This window comes from Onychomys torridus, chromosome 2, assembly GCF_903995425.1.
Source record: "Onychomys torridus chromosome 2, mOncTor1.1, whole genome shotgun sequence".
In the NCBI taxonomy this organism is placed as follows: Eukaryota; Metazoa; Chordata; class Mammalia; order Rodentia; family Cricetidae; genus Onychomys; species Onychomys torridus.
This window is the reverse complement of record NC_050444.1, coordinates 63993973-64013564: the sequence shown is the minus strand read 5'-3', so window position 1 is coordinate 64013564 and position 19592 is coordinate 63993973. Positions and strand designations below refer to the sequence as shown.

Below are 19592 nucleotides of genomic sequence, written 5' to 3'. Positions count from 1 at the left end.
TCAGAGACATTAAACAACTGTATTATGCTTCAAGGTGAGTAAGGGGCACAGCTATAATCACATTTAGGTCTGTATGATATCCAAAGCTAGTTTTCCTGTATTTCACTGCTTTGTTTCTCTGTTTCTTTGTTTCATAGAGAAAGGGAAAGTCTGCTCCCACTGCCACAATGTAACATGGTTATTATCCAGAACCTCTAACTCAGAAGTCATAAATTAATATCCTGCAGGAACCACAAATACATATGGTTATGTAGACTTCATATACTTAGAGTTATATGTACGCATGATTGTGTGTGTGTGTGTGTGTGTGTGTGTGTGTGTGTGTGTGTGTGTGTGTGGCTATAGATGTAGGAAATAACATGTAAGACACTCTTTGAAGTGGTGTTACATGCCTGTAATTCTAGCACTTGGGGGGTCTGAGAGAGAAGGATTTTGAGTTCAAGGCCAGCCTGGGTTATGTAACAAGACCATCTTTCAGAAGTCAAACCGAGGGAGGCACGCACCGTGTGTGACTAGGGCTGGAGATTACCCAAAGGGTCATCTAAAGCTAGATCTGAAGAGGAAATCCTAAATAACTGAAAAAAGAAAAAACAGAAAGCTATTTTGAAATTAGGACTCTGAAAAATATTAAGATCCAGATAGTATAAAAATATAGAAAAAAAGAATATATGCTCATATTTCCTTTCTTTCTTTCTTTCTTTCTTTCTTTCTTTCTTTTTCTTTTCTTTCTTTCTTTCTTTTCTTTCTTTCTTTCTTTCTTTCTTTCTTTCTTTCTTCCTTCCTTCCTTCCTTCCTTCCTTCCTTCCTTCCTTCCTTCCTTTCTTTCTTTCTTTCGTTTTTGTCTTTTTGTTTTTTGAGAAAGGGTTTCTCTGTGTAGTTTTGGTGCCTGTCCTGAACTAGCTCTGTAGACCAGGCTGGCCTCAAACTCACAGAGATCCGCCTAGGCTCTGCCTCCCGAGTGCTGGGATTAAAGGCGTGCGCCACCACCGCCCAGCACATATTTCCTTTCTGTATGAAGGCACCAATGAGTATATGAGAAACTAACCTATAAGGGAGCAGATGTGAACAAAATGGGAGCTGAAGCATGATTTTATAAAATATTTGCTATGTTATGAATTACTTCATAAATAAATAAGTGAAAAATGAAAAATCAAACAGAAAATTGGTCAAATCATTAATAGGTAGTTTTAAAAATACAAAAGGCTAATGAACAAAAAAGATGATTAATTTCACTGAAAAATTGGAAAGTATGGGTAAGAAATGTTGTTTTTCATCTAAGAGCTGGCAGAGATGGAAGGAACTGACAGTAAGTAGCTTAACCTAGAAACTGCAAGGGTGCAGTCCCAGGGTGTGCTAGAAAGCTAGCCAATCAGAAGCCAGCTTGGGCTACAGAGAGACTCCTACCTCAGAAAAAAAAAAAAAAACCAAAAATCAAAATTGGTTTGGCAGAAATATGAAATGAGAGGATTTCTATTTATGGGCTATATATGGATATAATCTTTTCAGAAGGCAAGCTGGAAAAATGTGACACAGGTTTTGTTTTTTAAATGTGTGTCCCTTTAGGCCTAGTAAATGGCTCTTGGCAATTCCCTTCCAGAAAGCTCGTAATATTTACACACACAGACGTGCCCACTGACACACATAATGAAGTTCACTTGGCACCACTGACCATAGGAAAATACTGGAGACATTGTAAATGTCCACCCACAGGGGCCGGCTGCGAGGTTAGGGTTCATCAGTGAAATGGGAAACAGCACTACTATCAGGGAAACGGAGGCGGCTGCGTGTGCTGTCATCGCCGTGTAAGTGACGGCGCAGGAGAACCGTGGGAGTGTTTGTACAAAAGCCACAAGACTTCTTTTCTGGGCGTTACACAGACACTCAGACATATTCTCCTGAGTGAAGGACTGGGTTAATTTTGCCTTCTGGGCTTTCATTGCACCTTGTATTACAGAGGGGAGTAAGCTGGCATTCTCAAAAGAATGTTCAGAACACTAACCACTTCTGAAACAGTCAGTGGCAGGCAGGACACTTACCGGGTAGTCAAAAAGAGAGTTGAATTCTCTATTGTTGGCCTGCAAAATTCTTTCTTCTGGAAGGAAAGGAGAGAAATGATGAGACACGTGCCCTCTAGGTCAGCCTGAGAGGTTGCTGGCTGGTGGAGACTTCCCAGCTCCTCACATCTTCTTGCCGGGGGAAATCTGTTTTAAGACAACTTTGGGGGCTGGGGATGCAGCTCAGTTAGTAGAGTATTTGCCCAACAGGCAAGAAAGAAGCTCTATGATTGAGCCCCATTTCTGCATCAACCAGGGATGGTGTAAGCCTGAATTCTAGCAGTTGAGAAATGGAGGCAAAAGGATCAGAATTCTATTCAAGGTCATCTTTACCTACATGTTGAGTTCAAAACTACCCTGGGTTACATGAGACCCTGTTTCAAAACAAATGAAAAAGTAAACAACAACAACAACCAAAAACAAACAAACAAACAAACAAACAAACAAAAAACGGATGTAATTAACAGGCAGTGGTGAGGTGGTAGTGCATGCTGATAATCTTAGCTGAGGCAGGAGGATATTGGGTTGGAGGCAAGCCTGAGTTATGTACTAAGGCCCCAATTCAAGATGTCCCTCTCCCCCAGAGAGCTAGGGCTAGAGCTCAGTTATTTGCCTAGCATGCATGAGGCACTGAATTCAGTCCCTAGCAACACATAAACTGGGCACGTGGCACACACACTCAGGAAGTGGAGACAGAGGGATTGGAAGTTCACAGTCATGCTCAGCTACATGATGAATCTGTGGGCTACATGAAATTCCAACTCAAAAAAAAAAAAAGATAGCAAGAAAAGTAGCTTTCTAGAGGCAACCAAGCAAGCACCTCTAGAGGGATCCGTACATTAATACTTCAAAAGTGCTGCTCAGACCAGGTTCCACAAACATTACTGCTGACGGTGGGAACCTGGTCAGTTCCACACCTTGTCTTAGGGTAACTGAGGCTTTTCACCTATAGTTGTTGTAAGACTGTGACGTGTCTGGGTCTGGGTTTTTACCATGGCTCTTGGCTCCTAACTCCTTCCCTGAGACAGGCCACAGTATTAGCATTTCTCCTCTCTAATACAGGCCATGAAACTCTAACCACCTCCTGCCTCTGACCTTAGTGTGGTCCGTAAAGAAACTCCCTGACTCTCTTATCTGGTGGTAAGTAATAAGACCTTCTTTACTCTGGAGTAGTCTTTCCCCAGATACTGGAGCAGGAATCCTGCACAGAGAGGCTGAGAAGTTCTCCATGCAGTCTATTAGTAATCATGCGCATGTAGTAAGTTTCCACAATAGCCCATGGAACTGGACTGAGAGCTTGTGGAAGCTGTAGAGGCCAGAAGAGAGGTGAACAAGAGCTCATCCATGGGCTAGGAAGGTGGTAAACCTCAACTCCTCGGGCTGGTGTTCCTCATCCATGGTCCTTCTAGATCTTTATCTTTTTATATATATATATATGAAGCCAGGTAGTGGTGAGGTGGTGCATGTATGTGTGTGTGTGCATATACACATATATGTCTTCATTTGGCTCTTATTTGTATACTCTAAAATATTCTTTATATTAAGCATTAAATGTAAGCATGATGTTTCCATGAGTCTTGATGTTCTAACTAAGTAATCAAATCTGTGTGTGTTGGGGGTGGTGCTCATTAAAAAAACAAAAACAAACAAACAAAAACAATCCATAAATCATCAGGAGTCCCAGCGGCCTGGACTCATGGTTGCCTTTAAGTGGGGACAGCCAAGCTGAGCCTTCAGTTGTGGGGCCCATTACTAAGAACTAAATGCACTAGCAGACTCTGAGCTGGTGTCTGCTGCTCTGCCATGGCCTCCTTGCTGCTGAGGTGAAAGCCCCACATCATTTAGCATCACAGAAGTCTTCTGTGTTGACTGTAGTATGAAAGAAGAAGAAAAACAGAAGTTCTTTCCAACACAATTGTCCAGTCAATTTAAATAAATGACTCCATTGTGCAGAAGCTAGACTGCTCCAGCAGGGGTGAGGGATGGGGTGGGGTGGGGAAAGCTGAGTCAGACAGAGTCCCAGGCTTTAAAGGACTTTGTGTAAGAGTGAGTCTGCTAACTACAGCACCTGGCAAAATCATCATATGAAAACTGGATGTGTTACAAACTATAATAAATGGTGAATCTGTTAAGATGAGTATATATATATATATATATACACCCACACACACATTATATATATAATATAGACACACACACACACAAACACACACACACACACACACACACACACACACACACACACACACACACACACAGCTGTCCCTCTGCATCTGTGGGGTTTGGCTTCAGGTCTCCATGGATACCGAATTCATGAAATTCTTAGAGAACATAATGTAGTGTTTTCATGTAATCCATGTAACCCTCCTTCAAATTTCACATCTTCTCTAAATTAAACATAATACTCAAATGAATTTAAATGCCATTTAAATACCCATTAAACTATAGTATTTAAGGAATCATGACAAGAAAAAATTCCATAAATATTTAGTACAGATGCAATTTTTGTTTCAAATATTTTCAGTCATGGTTGAACCTATGGATTTGGAACCCATGTATGTGAAGGGCATGTATAGATATAGAACACAGCTATTGCTATCTCCCCACTAGGGACTTATGTCCTAAGGAAGCATTCCTTCAGTCTTAATTCTTCCTTGACTCAACAGCATTTGAACTGGGGCAGGGGTAAGGAGGCCTCTTTATGTCTTAGTGTTGTCAGATGAAGCAAGTGTCCTCCCTGGCCACCTTCAGACTCCTAACCCTAGTGAGAAGAACAAATATCCAAGTGCAGAGATACACGTGAGCATGAGGGTTTGGGGGTGTAAAGAATAGACGAAGGATGCACACGTATTACTGGAGGGAAAATGGGTACAATTATCTGTCTGTCTGTCTGTCTGTCTGTCTATCTATACTGTGTGTATATGTGTGTAGAGGAAACTTTTTCTAGACCTTGTAATCAAGTTAATAATACATCTTTAGATTATTTAGGACTATGTATTCAATCTGCTTTCCTACTGTGTATTCAGCTTAAGTTTAACCTCCTTTAAGAGAAAAACATAACAAACCTCACCTTGCCTTGGATTTCCAATGCAATTAGCTTTTCAACCTAAGCTAATGTATAACTTTAATCTTAAACTATATATTTTCCATGCCCCTAACCCAGAAGTAAGTGTGTGTGTGTGTGTGTGTGTGTGTGTGTGTGTGTGTGTGTGTGTGTGATCTTACCAAAGATGCATGAACAAGGCTGGGTTTATAGCCAGCTATATAGATTATAGTTTGTTCTAGGGGAGTCAGGTATTTATTAAATTCATTTTGTGATGACCATAATTAATGATTTTACAAGCTGAATAAAGATGGAGAAGCTGCAGACTCACAGGAATGGGACTGAAAGGATGTTTTCTCACATCTTGTTTTGACTGGTTAGTGGCTTATTTGCAAGAGCTTTGCTAACCACTGTAGTCTAGGTTTTCCGAGGTGGTAGAACATGTATGAACCAGATAATGCAGTCATATCCAGGGTTCAGAGCTCCTTCAGTCATGGCCTGAGTCCTTCATGTTAGAACCCTCTTACAGGTTCTAACAGCTACCCGACAGAGGCAGAGCACCAGGCAGTACTGCTAAGATTATGTACTCATGGCTATGTCCATAGTTTATTTGGTGTATAAAGTCCACCTTTCCCATTATACTGTCATTTATCCCTTCAACCATATCCCACCTACCAGCATAGCCATTCCATTTATTTTTAGTATCATTTTACATTTGATGAAGTTCTAACATTTTTGCTGAATTTCCTACCTCTTATTAGATTTTATTTTACTCTTTTTTAACTTAGCAAAAGTTTGACAGGCTTTCTCAAGTACCCCTTTGGGGCCAGGTGCATGCCTATAATCCCAACTTGGCAGGTTGAGGCAAGGATTCAAGTTTGAGCCCAGTCTGGAAACCTATCCCGAACCCCCTCTCCTCCTAAAAGCAAATAAAGATTAATTCAAACTCCTCTAGAACTTGTAAATAATATAAGAAAAAACTAAAAAAAACTAAGTGTTCCCTATTGTTAATTCAAAGATTGCTACCATTTGGTTATTCCTACATGTAACAAGAATGACAGGATGTGGCCTATGTGTGGCAGATTAGATTAGAAAAGATTGGAAATCAGCTTAGGTAAGAAGAGCCTAGGAAATGTTCTAATGAAGAAGTTCTGCTGTACAAATAAATGGGACAAACATAAAACTCAGGGCTGAAATCAATAAACTACAAACAAAAGGACAATACAAAGAATCAATGAAACAAAGAGTTGGTTTTATGAGAAAATCAATAAGATTAACAAACCTTTATCCAAATTAACTAAAAGGTGGAGAGAGAATATCAAATAACAAAATTAGAAAGAATAGGGGGGCATAACAACCAACACTGAGGTAATCCAGAGAATTATAAAGGCACACTTTAAAAACTTGTACTCCACCAAATCAGAAAATATAAAAGAAATGCATAATTTTCTTGATACATATCACCAAAGTTGAATCAAGATCAGATAAGCAATTTGAACAGACCTATAAGCCTTAGTGAAATACAAGTAGTCATTAAAAGTTTCCCAACTGAAAAAAGCCTAGGGTCAAATGGGTTTAGTGCAGAATTCTACTAAACTTTCAAAGAAGAGTTGAGGTCAATCAATATTCCTCAAATTATTCTACAAAATAGAAACAGAAGTAACATTGCCCAATTAATTTTTATGATGCCATAGTTACCCTGATACCCAAACCACATAAAGACCCAACAGAGTGAATTGCAGACCAAAATTCCCTCATGAACATACATGCAAAAATGCTTACAAACTGAATCCAAGAACACATCAAAAAGATCATCCACCATGATCAAGTAGGCTTCATCCCAGAGATGCAGGGATGGTCCAACATAGGTAAATCGATAAATGTAATCCACCATATAAACAAACTGAAAGACAAAACCCACAAAATCATCTCATTAGATGCAGAAAAGGTCTTTGACAAAATCCAATACCCCTTCATAATAAAAGTCCTGGAGAGATTAGGGATATTAGGGACATACCTCAACATAATAAAGGCAGTTTACAACAAGCCCAGAGACTACTTAAAAACAATGGAGAGAAACTCAAAGCAATTCCACTAAAATCAGGAATAAGATAAGGCTGTCCACTCTCTCCATACCCATTCAATATAGTACTTGAGTCTTAGCTAGAGCAATAAGACAACTAAAAAAAGATCAAGGGGATACAAATTGGAAAGGAAGAAGCCAAAGTATCTTTATTTGCAGATGATATGGTAAAATAAATAAGTGATTCTAAAATTTTCACTGGGAAGCTCCTACAGTTAATAAACACTTTCAGCAGAGCAGATGGATATAAAATTAATTCATAAAATAAATATACAAATAACAAATGGACTGAGAAAGAAATCAGGGAAACAACATTTTTCACAATAGTCTCAAATGATACAAAATATTTGGGGGGTAACTCTAACCAAGCAAGTGAAAGACTTGTATGATAAAAACTTCAGCCAGGTCGTGGTGGCACACACCTTTGATCCCAGCACTCAGGAGGCAGAGGTAGGCAGAGCTCTGTGAGTTCAAGGCCAGCCTGGGCTACAGAGTGAGTTCCAGGAAAGGCACAAAGCTACACAGAGAAACCCTGCCTCAAAAAATCAAAACCAAAACCAAAAAACAAACTTCAAGTCACTGAAGAAAGAAACTGAAGAAGATATCAGATAATGGAAAGATCTCCCATGCTCATGGATAGGTAGGATTAACATAGTAAAAATGGCCATCCTATCAAAAGCAATCTGCAGATTTAAAGCAATCCCCATCAAAATTCCAACACAAGTCTTCACAGATCTTGAAAGGACAATTTTCAGCTTCATATGGAAACACAAAAAAATCAGGATAACTAAAACAATCCTAAATAATAATAATAATAACAACAGACTGTTGGAAGTATCACCATCTCTGGCCTCAAATTGTTCCACAGAGCTATAGCAATAAAAACAACATAGTATTGGCACAAAAACAGATACATTGATCATGGAATCAAATTGAAAACCCAGACATAAAACCACACACCTATGAACACCTAATTTTTTATAAAGAAGCCAAAAACACATTGGAAAAAGAAGACAGCACCTTCAACAAATGGTGCTGGTCAAACTGGATGGCTGCATGTGGAAGAATCCAAGAGATTCATACTTATCACCCTTATCCATATTTGTGCAGTTATGCTGCACAAAACTCAACCCCAAATGGATCAAAGACCTCAACATAAAACCAGACACATTGAATCTGAAAGAAGAGAAAGTGGGGAATAGTCTTGAATGCACTGCCACAGGGAAAGACTTTTAGAAAAGAACATGGATAGTGCAGGCACTAAGATCAATTAATAAATGGGACCTCATGAAACTGAGAAACTTTGGCATGGCAAAGGGTACCATCTTTTGGACAGAATGGGAAAATACTTTTACCAACTACACATATGACAGAGAGCCAATATCCAAATTTTATAAAAAAAAAAACAAACTCAAAAATTAGATATCAAGAAAACAATAACTTAATTTAAAAATGAAGTACAGATCTCAACAGAGAATTCTCAAAAGAGGAAACTCAAATGGCTGAGAAGCATTTGAAGAGATATTCAACAACCTTAGTCACTAGGGCAATGCAAATCAAAACTACTTTGAGATTTCATCTTACACCCATCAGAATGGCTAAGATCAATAATATAAGTGACAGCTCATGCTGGTGAGGATATGGAGTAAAGGAACACTCATCCATTGCTGGTGAGAGTGCAAATTTGTACTGCCACTATGGAAATCAGTGTGATGGTTCCTCAGGAATATGAAAATTGATATACCCCAAGATCTAGCTATACCACTCGACCATATACCCAAAGGATGCTTCATCCTACCACAGAGACACTTGCTCAACTATGTTCATTGTGACTTTATTCATAATAGCCAGAAATTAGAAACAACCTAGATGTCCCTCAGCATAAGAATGGATAAAGAAAATGTGGCAAATTTACACCATGGAGTTATTACTTAATCATTAAAATGACATTATAAAATTTGTAGGTAAATAGACGGAACTAGGAAAAGGCATCCCAAGTGAGGTATTGCAGATTCAGAAAGCGAATTGTGGTATGTATTTGCTAATATGTGAACATCAGCTGTCAAGTCAATGACAAACTATAACCCCTAGGACCACAGAGTTATGTATAAAGGACTAGGGGGAAACAACACATCTCGTTAGGAAAGGGAAATAGAATAGATGGTTATGGATGAATTGGGGATGGGCTGGAATCAGAGGACCAAATGGGGAGGAAGAAGAGAGAGGAAGATGAAGGAAGGAATAAGGGGAGAGAGACCTAAAATTAAGGGCCATTTGAAGGGTAGTATGGAAACCTGATATAGTAGAAGCATTCTAATATATATGTGCACACACACACACACACACACACACACACACACACACACACACACACGTGATCTAAATGAAATTGCCAAATAAGGGGGAGACAGAGTCCCATTGGGTCTTCTCTTGTCACCAAATGAAGTTTCCAGTATCAAGACTGGGTTACAGCTAATTGAGTTGTTGGCCAAAGGGGCTCCATAGGATTTTCCAAACAACCCAGGATGTTGCAAAGACTATAGGTTGCTCTTCACAAACTGACGGCAAGGCCCCATTGCTGAAGACAACATCAACACAGCTCATTTGAACATGGAGAAGTCCAGCTGGTGCCCACCTAGAGTCTTCACTCCTATGTTCTAGAGTCTTTGGTGCAGGAAGATACTCTGCACACTACCAAACTGTTTGACTGCAACTGGCCCCCATAAGCTCATAGGGAGCAGCACTATTAGAAGGTGTGCCATTGTAGGGGTGGACTTCAACGTCTCATATATGCTCAAGGTACTACCCAGTGAGAATTACCACTTTCTGTAGCCTGCAAAATGTAGGACTCTCAGCTCCTTCTTCAGCACCATGTCTGCCTGCATGCCACCATGCTCCTACCATGCTGATAATGGACTGGACCTCTGAACTACAAGCCGGCACCTTAACTAAATACTTTCCTTTATAAGAGTTGCTGTAGTCATGGTGTCTCTTCACAGCAACAGAAACCCTAACTAATACACAAACATAAACATTAAGCCTGCCATAAACCTTTCCATCTACAATGGTGTCCTGCCTACAAAATATGCTAGGACAATGCTGGCACAAAGCTTGTGAGAGTCACCAATCAATATTTGATTTGACTTAAGGCCTACTCCATGAGATGGAATCTATATCCGACACTGCTTGGGTGACCAAGAGTCAGAGACTAGACAGCCCAGGAACCTAAGGTAAAACCAAATATTGCTGATCTAAAACAAACAAACAAGCAAATAGCAATAAAGTGACTCCTTAGGACATTCTGCTATACTCACAGGTCAGTGCCTTGCTCAGCCATCATCAGAGAAGCTTCCTCCTGCAGCAGATGGGGACAAATACAGAGACCCACAGCCAGACATTACGCAGAGAGTGCGAGACTGTTGAACATTCAGCCCTAAAGGACATGTTTCCGTCAAATCCCTCCCCTCAAGGCTCTGGGAACCCTTGGAAGAAGAAGCAGAAAGAATGTGAGTGCTGGAGGGGATGGAGACACCAGGAAAACAGGGCCCTCTGAGTCAACAAGATCAAGGCTCACATGAACTCGAGACTGAGGCAGCAAGCACAGGGCCTGCATTAGTTCCTTTGCATATAATATTATGGTTTCCAGTCTAGTGGGTTTTGGGTTTTTTTTTGTTTTGTTTTGTTTTGTTTTTTTTAATGAGATTCCTGAGTGTGTGAATGAGTGGGACTCTGACTCTTGTGCCTTCTCTTAGGTTCCCTTCCCTCTGTTTGTCTTGTACAACTCTGATGCGATAGTTTTTATTTTTCCTTAATACATTTTATTTTGATGTATTTCATTCTTATCCCTTAGAAGCCCGTTTTCTTTTCTTTTCTTTCTCTTTTTGATTTTTCGTTTTTCGAGACAGGGTTTCTCTGTGTAACTTTGGAGCCTGTCATAGACCTCACTCTGTGACTGAGGCTGGCCTCAAACTCAGAGATCCACCTGCCTCTGCCTCCCAAGTGCTGGGATTAAAGGCGCATGCCACCACCGCCCAGCTCTGTTTGTTTTCTAATGAGAGACAGGGAGGGAGCAGATGTGGATGGGAGGGGAGGTGGGGAGGAACTGGGAGGAGTAAAGAGAGGGGAAACTGTAATCAGGATACATTATGTGAGAAAAACAATCTATTTTCAATAAAAGGGAAAAAGAACTAATAAATAATTAAAACTTTAAAACAGAAACAATCACAGGGGTTTCTTAAACTTGGGGAAAGGGACAAACATCTAGCTCTGGTTTGTGGTGAATGTGGAAAATATTTTCCATTGCAGCTGAAGGCTGGATTTGCAGCCCATCCAGCAATGTCATGGCTTCACAAGATTTATGCTAAAAGCTGGCCTACGCTAGTGAAATAATGGGACTAGAAGGCCACATGGTGTTCCAGTAGCCCTGAAAACTCTCAAATACAGCAGGTTTCCAAAGTAGTTAAGAATATGGACAAAGGGATCTGGCTGCTAGGGTTCAAATCCTAATCCTTCACTCACCACTGTGGAGCCTTGAAGAGTTATTTAACCTCTTTGAGACTCATTTTCTTCATCTGTAAAATGGGAATGGTAGGAATACCTACTCATAAAGTTACTGTGAGGTTGATGAGCTAAGGCATGTAATGCACTTGAAAATAGCTCTCAGCTCATAAAATATGCTCAGAACATAGCAGCAATTATAGCTGGAGCTTTGAATGGACTGTGAGTGATTAGGACAAGTCACTTTCCATTTCAGAGCTTCAGCTCCTTCTCATGTAAAATGAGACAACCCAGCCTGGTGGCGTTCCTTGTATTCCCAGCACCTGGGGGCTGCTACAGGACAGAGAACTCAGGATTGGCCTGGGATACACAAGGAGGCTCCCTCGAAAAAACAAAACCCAAAGTCACACAAAAAGTGGAGTAGCTAAAACCTACCTTACATGCTAATGTGAAGGTTAAATGTGAGGGTATGTCTAAGGCCTGTTTCCAGACTGATAAAGTACACATTAAATGTTGTTTGTTTGTGATCTTATGATAAAGGGTATTTCATAAACACTGGTATAGTTGTCTATACCTAGAGCAGATTTTATCTAGTTTTAAAACTGTGTGTGTGTGTGTGTGTGTGTGTGTGTGTGTGTGTGTGTGTGTGTATGTATGTATGCAGGGGTATAGGGATTGTGGATATGTGAGTGCAGGTGCCCACAGAATCAAGAAGAGGGTGTCAGATTCCTACAGCTGGAGTTACAGGCAGTTGTGAACCACCCAACAGGGGTGATGGGAACTGAACTCGGGTCCTCTACAAGAATGGTATACAGCCTTAACCACTGAGATATTTCTCTACTCTCCAAAGCAGGTTAAAAAATTGGGGGCTATAGAGATGGCTCAGTGGTTAGGAGCTCTTGCTGCTCCTGCAGAGGGCCTGAGTTCAGTTCTAAGCACCCATATGGCTGCTTACAGCTGTTAGCAACTCTAGTTCCAGGGGATCCAGTGCAATCTCTGGCCTTTATGGGCTCCAGGTATGCACATGGTGCACAGACATGCACATACATGGCAAAAACACTCACACCCATAAAAATAGAAATAAATCTTAACACCTCTGTGTGCACTGTGTCTGTGCACACGCATGTGTTCTTATGTATGAGTGTGAATGCATCCCTGTCAGCACCTGCCTGTGCGCCAACCTCCCACTTCATCTGAGAAGGACCTGTTGTTGCTAACTGCCCCCAGGTCAGATTAGCTGGCCCCGAGCTCCAGAGTTTCTTGTCTCTGCCGCCCCCCCCCCCCCGCCCCAGATATGATAGGAGAGCTCTGAACTCAGGTCCTCATACTTGAACAGCTAGCTTTTTACCTACTGAGCCATCTCCTGAGCCCCTAAAGTAGGTTCTGAATCCTCAGTGATCTAAGGTGGCTGGGCTAACCCCGTCTAGGGAGAGGAATTCTCACTCACTCTAGGAAAGCAGAGGCAATAGTGAAAGTCTCTGTTTAAGGATACACTGTTGTCAAGGATGAAAAAGTCCAGTTTTTATACAATACTGGTGTAATCCAATCTCAGATTCTAGGGGTTAAAGATACAGAAGATTAGAAATTAATCCAGACAAGGTGGTCCCAGTCTCATGTCTGTCGCTGTGATAAAACACTGACCAAAAGCAACTCAGGGGAGGCAAGTGTTTATTTGGCTCATGTTCCCGGCCACGGCCCCTCACTGAGTGAAGTCAGGTAAGAACTCAAGTGGAAACCTCAAGCCAAGAATGCTTGCCTTTACCCTTGACCACAGCATTACCCCTGACTATAGCACTACCCCTGACTACAGAACTTGCTCACCACAAAGGAAGTCAGCAGGAGCCATGAGGGGTGGTGCTTGCTGGCCTGCTCACAGACCCAGCTAGCTTCCTTATACCGCCAGGGCCACAGTGGGCTGGGCCCTCTCATACAGGTTAACACCCAGTCCCTCACAAGCGTGCCCACAGGCCAATCTATCTGGGCAATGCTTCCATTGAGATTACCTTCTCAGATGATACTAGGCTGGTCAAACAGAGAACTCTGACAAGGATAAAGGTGGGATCCAATATTGAAAACTGGGTTTGGAAAGATGGAGCTTGAAAAAGATTAGGTATGCTGGAAAGTGAGTAACGAAGAGGAAGAATGATCCAGAAGAAAGGAAAACGCGGTGGTTGGCTGATTAGGCATCTGGCCCAGGAAATTATGAGTGAATATTTGCTTGCTCAAAATGGGAAATGAATACAAATGATGTTTTCTAGGTAAAAATGAAGTGATGGTCAAGAGTACAAGTCTCTGGCTAGATTAATCTAATCTTCCTCTCCTTCTAGCTCTCTACATTCAGCCCAGGTTCTCGGAAGGGAAACTGAGGAAGGGCTTCTCTATGCAATGCTACATAAGTAGGGAGAGGTGATTTCAACTGTTACTTACACAGTCCCTGTAATGGAAATGTCCTTTTCTCTCTTGTCTAAATATAAGCTGCTAGGGGAAGGGTATCTACTTGTATTAGGAATACTGGAATTTCTTCAATTTCAAATAATTACGATTTATGGTGTCAAATCACAATATAAAAACAGGATCATGAGCAGCTGATTTAGTTAGTAGCTATGTGACGTATAGTCTTGGGCACACGAGAACATTTATAATCCTTTCAAACAGTGAGACATATGGAGTACAGCCCCAGATGATGTTCTGCATATGTAATAATGGCAGTAGCCAAGTGGCACAGCAGAGTCATGGGAAGAAGACTCGGATCTACGGCTCTAAAGAAGATGCAGTACACGAATTTGCTCTTTCATTATAATTTCATTCCATTACACAGCAGTTGTGTGTCCAGTGGGCTACAGCCACTCACCTATCAGACAGAAAACAGCCTTTCTTCACTAAACAGGTCCTTAAAATAAAGATAATAAGATCCAGAGTCTCACTGTGTAGCTCATGCTGGCCTCAAACATGAGATCCTCCTGCCTCGGCCTTTCAAGTGCTTTCACGGTGCTGTATCACCATGGCCAGCCGAGATCCACTTTTCTTTTAGGTTGCATATATACCAATGATATCATGTAGCATTTCATTTTCTTTGCATGGCTTATTCCAGTTACACAATATTCTTCAGGATCATACATGTCATAAATTACAAGATTTCCTTTTTCTTTTAATAGTTGAACAGCATCTGGTTACTAAGTCTGAGACAACAATGGGGGAAGTTTTGGGAGGTGCCGATTAAAGGGTACAAATTTTCAGATACGAGGAATAAGTTCAAGAGAGCCATTGCTCAAATATGATGGCTGTAGTTGATAATACATTGCATCCTTAAAATGTTGAGAGTAGATTTTTAGTGCTCTCACAAAACAAACAAACAAATTATGCAAGGTAATGCAGGTTAATTAGCATAACTTACTCATTCCAAAAGGCACATATGTATTTTAGCATACAATGTCTACATTAAGTGTGCCCAGTTTTATATTCCTCCTTTAAAATATGAAGAATATAGTATTTGTTGCCTTTATTTTTTGTTTTTGTTTTAATTTAATTTAATTTTTTTCAGGCAGGGTGTCACTAGTCCAGACTGGCCTGGAACAGGCCATCCCCCTGCTCCAGCATCATTGGGGATGGAACTGCAGTCCTGAACCACCATGCTTGGATACTTCCTTTTTTCTTTTCTTTAAATCTTAGCATCCCACTACTTAGTTCAGCTCGAATGCCCTTGATTTAATGAAGATTTGTTGAATGAACAAACACACACATGAAAATATGCTTACAAACACGTACTGTCAAACTGAGGTCAGGTTTCTGTGCAGACTCTGAAGCGGAGGGCGATGACCTTCTCCCTGTGGGAGGGTCTACATGGCCACAGAGCAGCTTGGGCTGAGAAGACCCTCAGCTAACGCTGTAGCTTTGTTGACCTTGGGAAGCTAAAGTCAGTAAGCAGGTGGATGTCCCGGCATGGCTGAAGAGGGTGTGTAGCTCTGCCTAGAAAAGCCTGCAGAGGAAGCTCACTGAAGTCTTTGGTAGTTTGCAGTGCCATCCCTGAGCCCTCACAGTCCTCCTGTGCCTCTGTTCCCCATCCTAAGAGCTTCACTGGTTCTTCTCTGTGGGCTCAGTGAAAGCAAGAGTAGATCTGTTAAAGGACTCGGTCTGCTGGGAGCATGGTGGAGCAAGAGGCCCTAGGTTCAATTCCCAGAACAACAAGTAAAAAATAAAAATAAAAATAAATCCTATTTTATTAAGCATAGTCCCACAGAAACCTGGTTTAGAGTCCAGCATGGTGGCACACCTGCTATCCTAACACTTTGGAGGCTGAGGCAGGAAGCTCAGAAATTGAAGCCAGCCCGGGCAATATAATGAAAGTCTGTCTCAAAAACAAACGAATAAACAAGCACAAACAAATCAACTGGTCTGGTGAGCATAGTTCAGGACTTGCTACAAACAGAGGCCTACCCTCAAGTCCTGTGTCTCTTCCCTCTCCTCTTTGAGGCAGAAGTGGACAGACATTATTCATAGTGACTCCCACAGAAGACAAGAGGGACACTGCTCACCGTCCCTGCTTCATTTGGAACGTAGGACCAGTGACATCTCATCAATGTGGTAAAGATAAAATAAGCCCCACTAGAATAAACTGCTAGACATCATTTTCATGGCTGTCCAGCCACAAAATCTTCCCTGGAAAATTCTAATAAAGGCCACCCTTAGAAATGAAATACCTAGATTATGCCAACCAAGTGATTTCACTGTTAACAGAGTTAAAACTTAATCCCTTCTGTGGAGGGCTGCCAGATTTACCAATTAAAAAACAGAGATTACAAATAATCCTACAACCTACATGGGTACATTTAACAATAAAAGTCCTGCATTGTTTATCTGAAACTCAAACTTACTCGGGAACCTTTTCCAACTACTGAGGTCAAGAAATTCCTAATGTCACTGTAGTTATCTGAAAGACTTAATAGAATCCTCTGCTTTTAAACCTAAGCACAACTGTGATGAAAGCTGCCTTCCCTCACTAAACAGACCTCTTTATGACTTCCTAGAAAAATATTCCAAGACACCAGAACTCATATCTTCTTAAATTCCAATGAAAAACAAACAGTAATATGAGGAAAAGCAGAATCAAGTCTCAAAGAAACAATTACTTTAGTATGATCAGACCTATTTCTAAGAGGACCGATAAAGAAATAAAATCCCAGACATGAGCTCTAGCAACTTCAGAGCCTGGATAACACTCGTACAGCACAAAACGCACAACTCAGTAGCTTTACTCTTCTCACAGAGCTATGTAATCTAAATGTCCACTCTGTGTGTGTGTGTGAGTGTGTGCGTGTGTGCGCGTGTGTGTGTGTGTGAGTGTGCGTGTGTGCGTGTGTGAGTGTGTGTGTGAGTGTGAGTGTGTGTGGTATGTGTGTGTGTGTGAGTGTGTGTGTGTGAGTGTGTGCATGTGTGTGAGTGTGTGTGTGTGAGTGTGTGTGTGTGTGTTTATTTAAATGCTCCACTGGATTGGATTCTAATTCTAAGACTCTGTTTAACTTCTAAAAATTGTGTGTGTATTGGTGTCTGCCTACATGTATGTTTGTGCACCAAGGACATGTCCAGTGCCCATGGAGGTCAGAGACAGTCCTGGATCCCCTGGAGTTACAGGTGGCTGTGAGACGTTTGATGGATGTGGGGAATCAAACCCAGGTCCTCTGAAGAGCAACATGTGCTCTTTTTTTTTTTTTTTTTTAGATTTATTTATTTTTTATGTATATAGTATTCTGCCTGCATGTGTCCCTGTAGGCCAGAAGAGGGCACCAGATCTCATTACAAGTGGTTGTGAGCCACCATGTGGTTGCTGGGAATTGAACTCAGGACCTCTGGAAGAGCAGTCGGTGCTCTTAACCACTGAACCATCTCCCCAGCCCACAGCATGTGCTCCTACCCTCTGAGGTGTCTCCAGCCCTCTGATGAACTTGTTTTCTGCCTTCCACACAGTTTCCTTCCTCTCCCCTTTCTGCTCCTTTCTTATTTTATGTCCCTTTCAACTTAATTTCCCTGTTTTTGTTTTTTAGAAAAATTACTCAAAGTAATATGAAATACATCTTCCACTGTAGAAGATTCTAAAACAATATTAGATGGAAAAGATGAAAAGTTTCCTTCCTGTGTCCTCCACTCCTCCTCACTAAAAACAATTGTGACCTATAAAGATCTATGACAGCTGAAATTACATAGCCACATAAAAACCTGTATACAAATATGTACCATAACAGTTATTTGTGATGGCCAAAAAGTACAAGTTATAAAATGCCTCTTAATTGACCAACAGATAAACTCTGCTGCAGCTCTACGGTAGAGCATCACTTGACCACAGAAGCAGTAAAGACTGTGACGTGCCGCAGCATAGACAATCACCTGGAGAAGCCAGTGACAAGAGCACCCACACTATGACCCCATTTGTCCCTGTGTCTGTGACACTGGGTACTAAACCCATGGCCGTGCACGTCCTTGGCAAACGCTTTTTCCCTGAGGACAGAGAACGAAGAGATTTGTGTAAGAGGAGAGAGCAAACAGCAGAGCTAGGATTTAGGCTGGAGAGAAGGTTCATGTCAGAATTTTTTTTATTTTACTTTTGACAAGTCAGGCAGCTCCATTCTGAAAGACAGCTGGCCGTGCCCCTCCTGTGCCCATCACCACCCTGGTCTACACCAGGACTCCGTGATGAGACACTGAAGCCCTCCCTAGCACCAGCCAGATCCACTTGTTTTGTTCACAGGAAGACTGCCGAGGGTATTAATTGCCTCAGCCATTTTTTTTTTTTTACACTGTCCCTCTCTTTTCAGCAAAAAGCAGTTATAAACATGGGAAGAGGGAAAGAAATTCAAGCTTTCCTGGTGAATTTCCAAATACTGGGAAATTATAAAAATGAAAACTTTCAACTACTTAAATTAGAATTCTCAAATAGCAAAACTGGGGACTATGTGCTTAGAAGCATGATGTATTTTCTTCTGCAAAATGTATTTCCTTTCTTGGTCATTTTCTTAGTGGGCTGCTATTTTGGTTGGTAAGTTGGTTGAGTCTGTCATATACATTTACGGGGACACACACACACACACACACACACACACACACACACACACACTTTTCTGAGGCAGCAGCAGCAAGGATGTACAGACTTAGTTCCATTTTCTGAGTCTACCTACCGATTTCATTGTGTTCATATTCATTCTCCTTCTCAGTCAGAGACATTGCAGAGCAGGACCAACTACAGCTCCATGGGCTCTCTGTAAGGACATGAAGAGGCTGGGATGAGGATTTTCCATGCTGACACTATCTCATCCTGACACATGTTTAAGAAACTTGGAACTCCATTTCTGAACCGGGCCCCCCCCCCCCAATCTACCTCTTACACATAAGACTAAGTTTTAGAACTCACTTCATTTACCTTCATTCTAAAGACAGTTTCAGAGCTTGGGTGAGTTCTAGGACAGCCTGGGCAACTTAGTAAAACCTCATGAAACTGAAGAATGGTGCACACCTTTAATCCAGCACTCAGGAAGCAGAGCTTACTCTGGGCTGGAGGCCAGCCTGGTCTTACACAAGGACAACCAGAGCTGCATAATACAGTGGCAGGCTCAGCACAATGGACAGTGTACCTTGGGTGGGGACCAATTAATTGGTCAGACTTTTACCTTGTCTTCAGGTACAGTTACAGGGCAAAGAATGAAGAGTGTCGAGTGTCTTGTTCTCACAGGCCGAAGGAGAGCTACATTTTGCTGAGCACTGATGGCCCTGGGAGGAACATCCTGAAGTTCAAACCTCCAATGTGCTTCAGCTTGGACAACACACACACCATGTAGCAAAGCTGGATGGCATTCTAACAGGTAAGCTTGGTAGAGCCCCTGTCTAGCATATATCAGGCCCTGGATTTGATCCTCAACACCACAGATAT

General features: G+C 41.4%; 1 protein-coding gene across 1 annotated transcript in view; it reads right to left on the bottom strand.

The window, feature by feature from the left end:
- LOC118577872 (phospholipid-transporting ATPase FetA-like) overlaps window positions 1-18889 on the bottom strand; it is an 80731-nt gene extending 61842 nt beyond the window's left edge. Inside the window, exons 1-3 of the mRNA XM_036178540.1 lie at window positions 18844-18889; window positions 18056-18166; window positions 2037-2092 (exon numbers count right to left, since the gene is read on the bottom strand). Of these exons, the coding sequence (XP_036034433.1) occupies window positions 2037-2092; window positions 18056-18166; window positions 18844-18889 (213 nt within the window). The remainder of the gene's footprint in view (window positions 1-2036; window positions 2093-18055; window positions 18167-18843) is intronic.
- Between the last annotated feature and the right edge of the window lie 703 nt (window positions 18890-19592).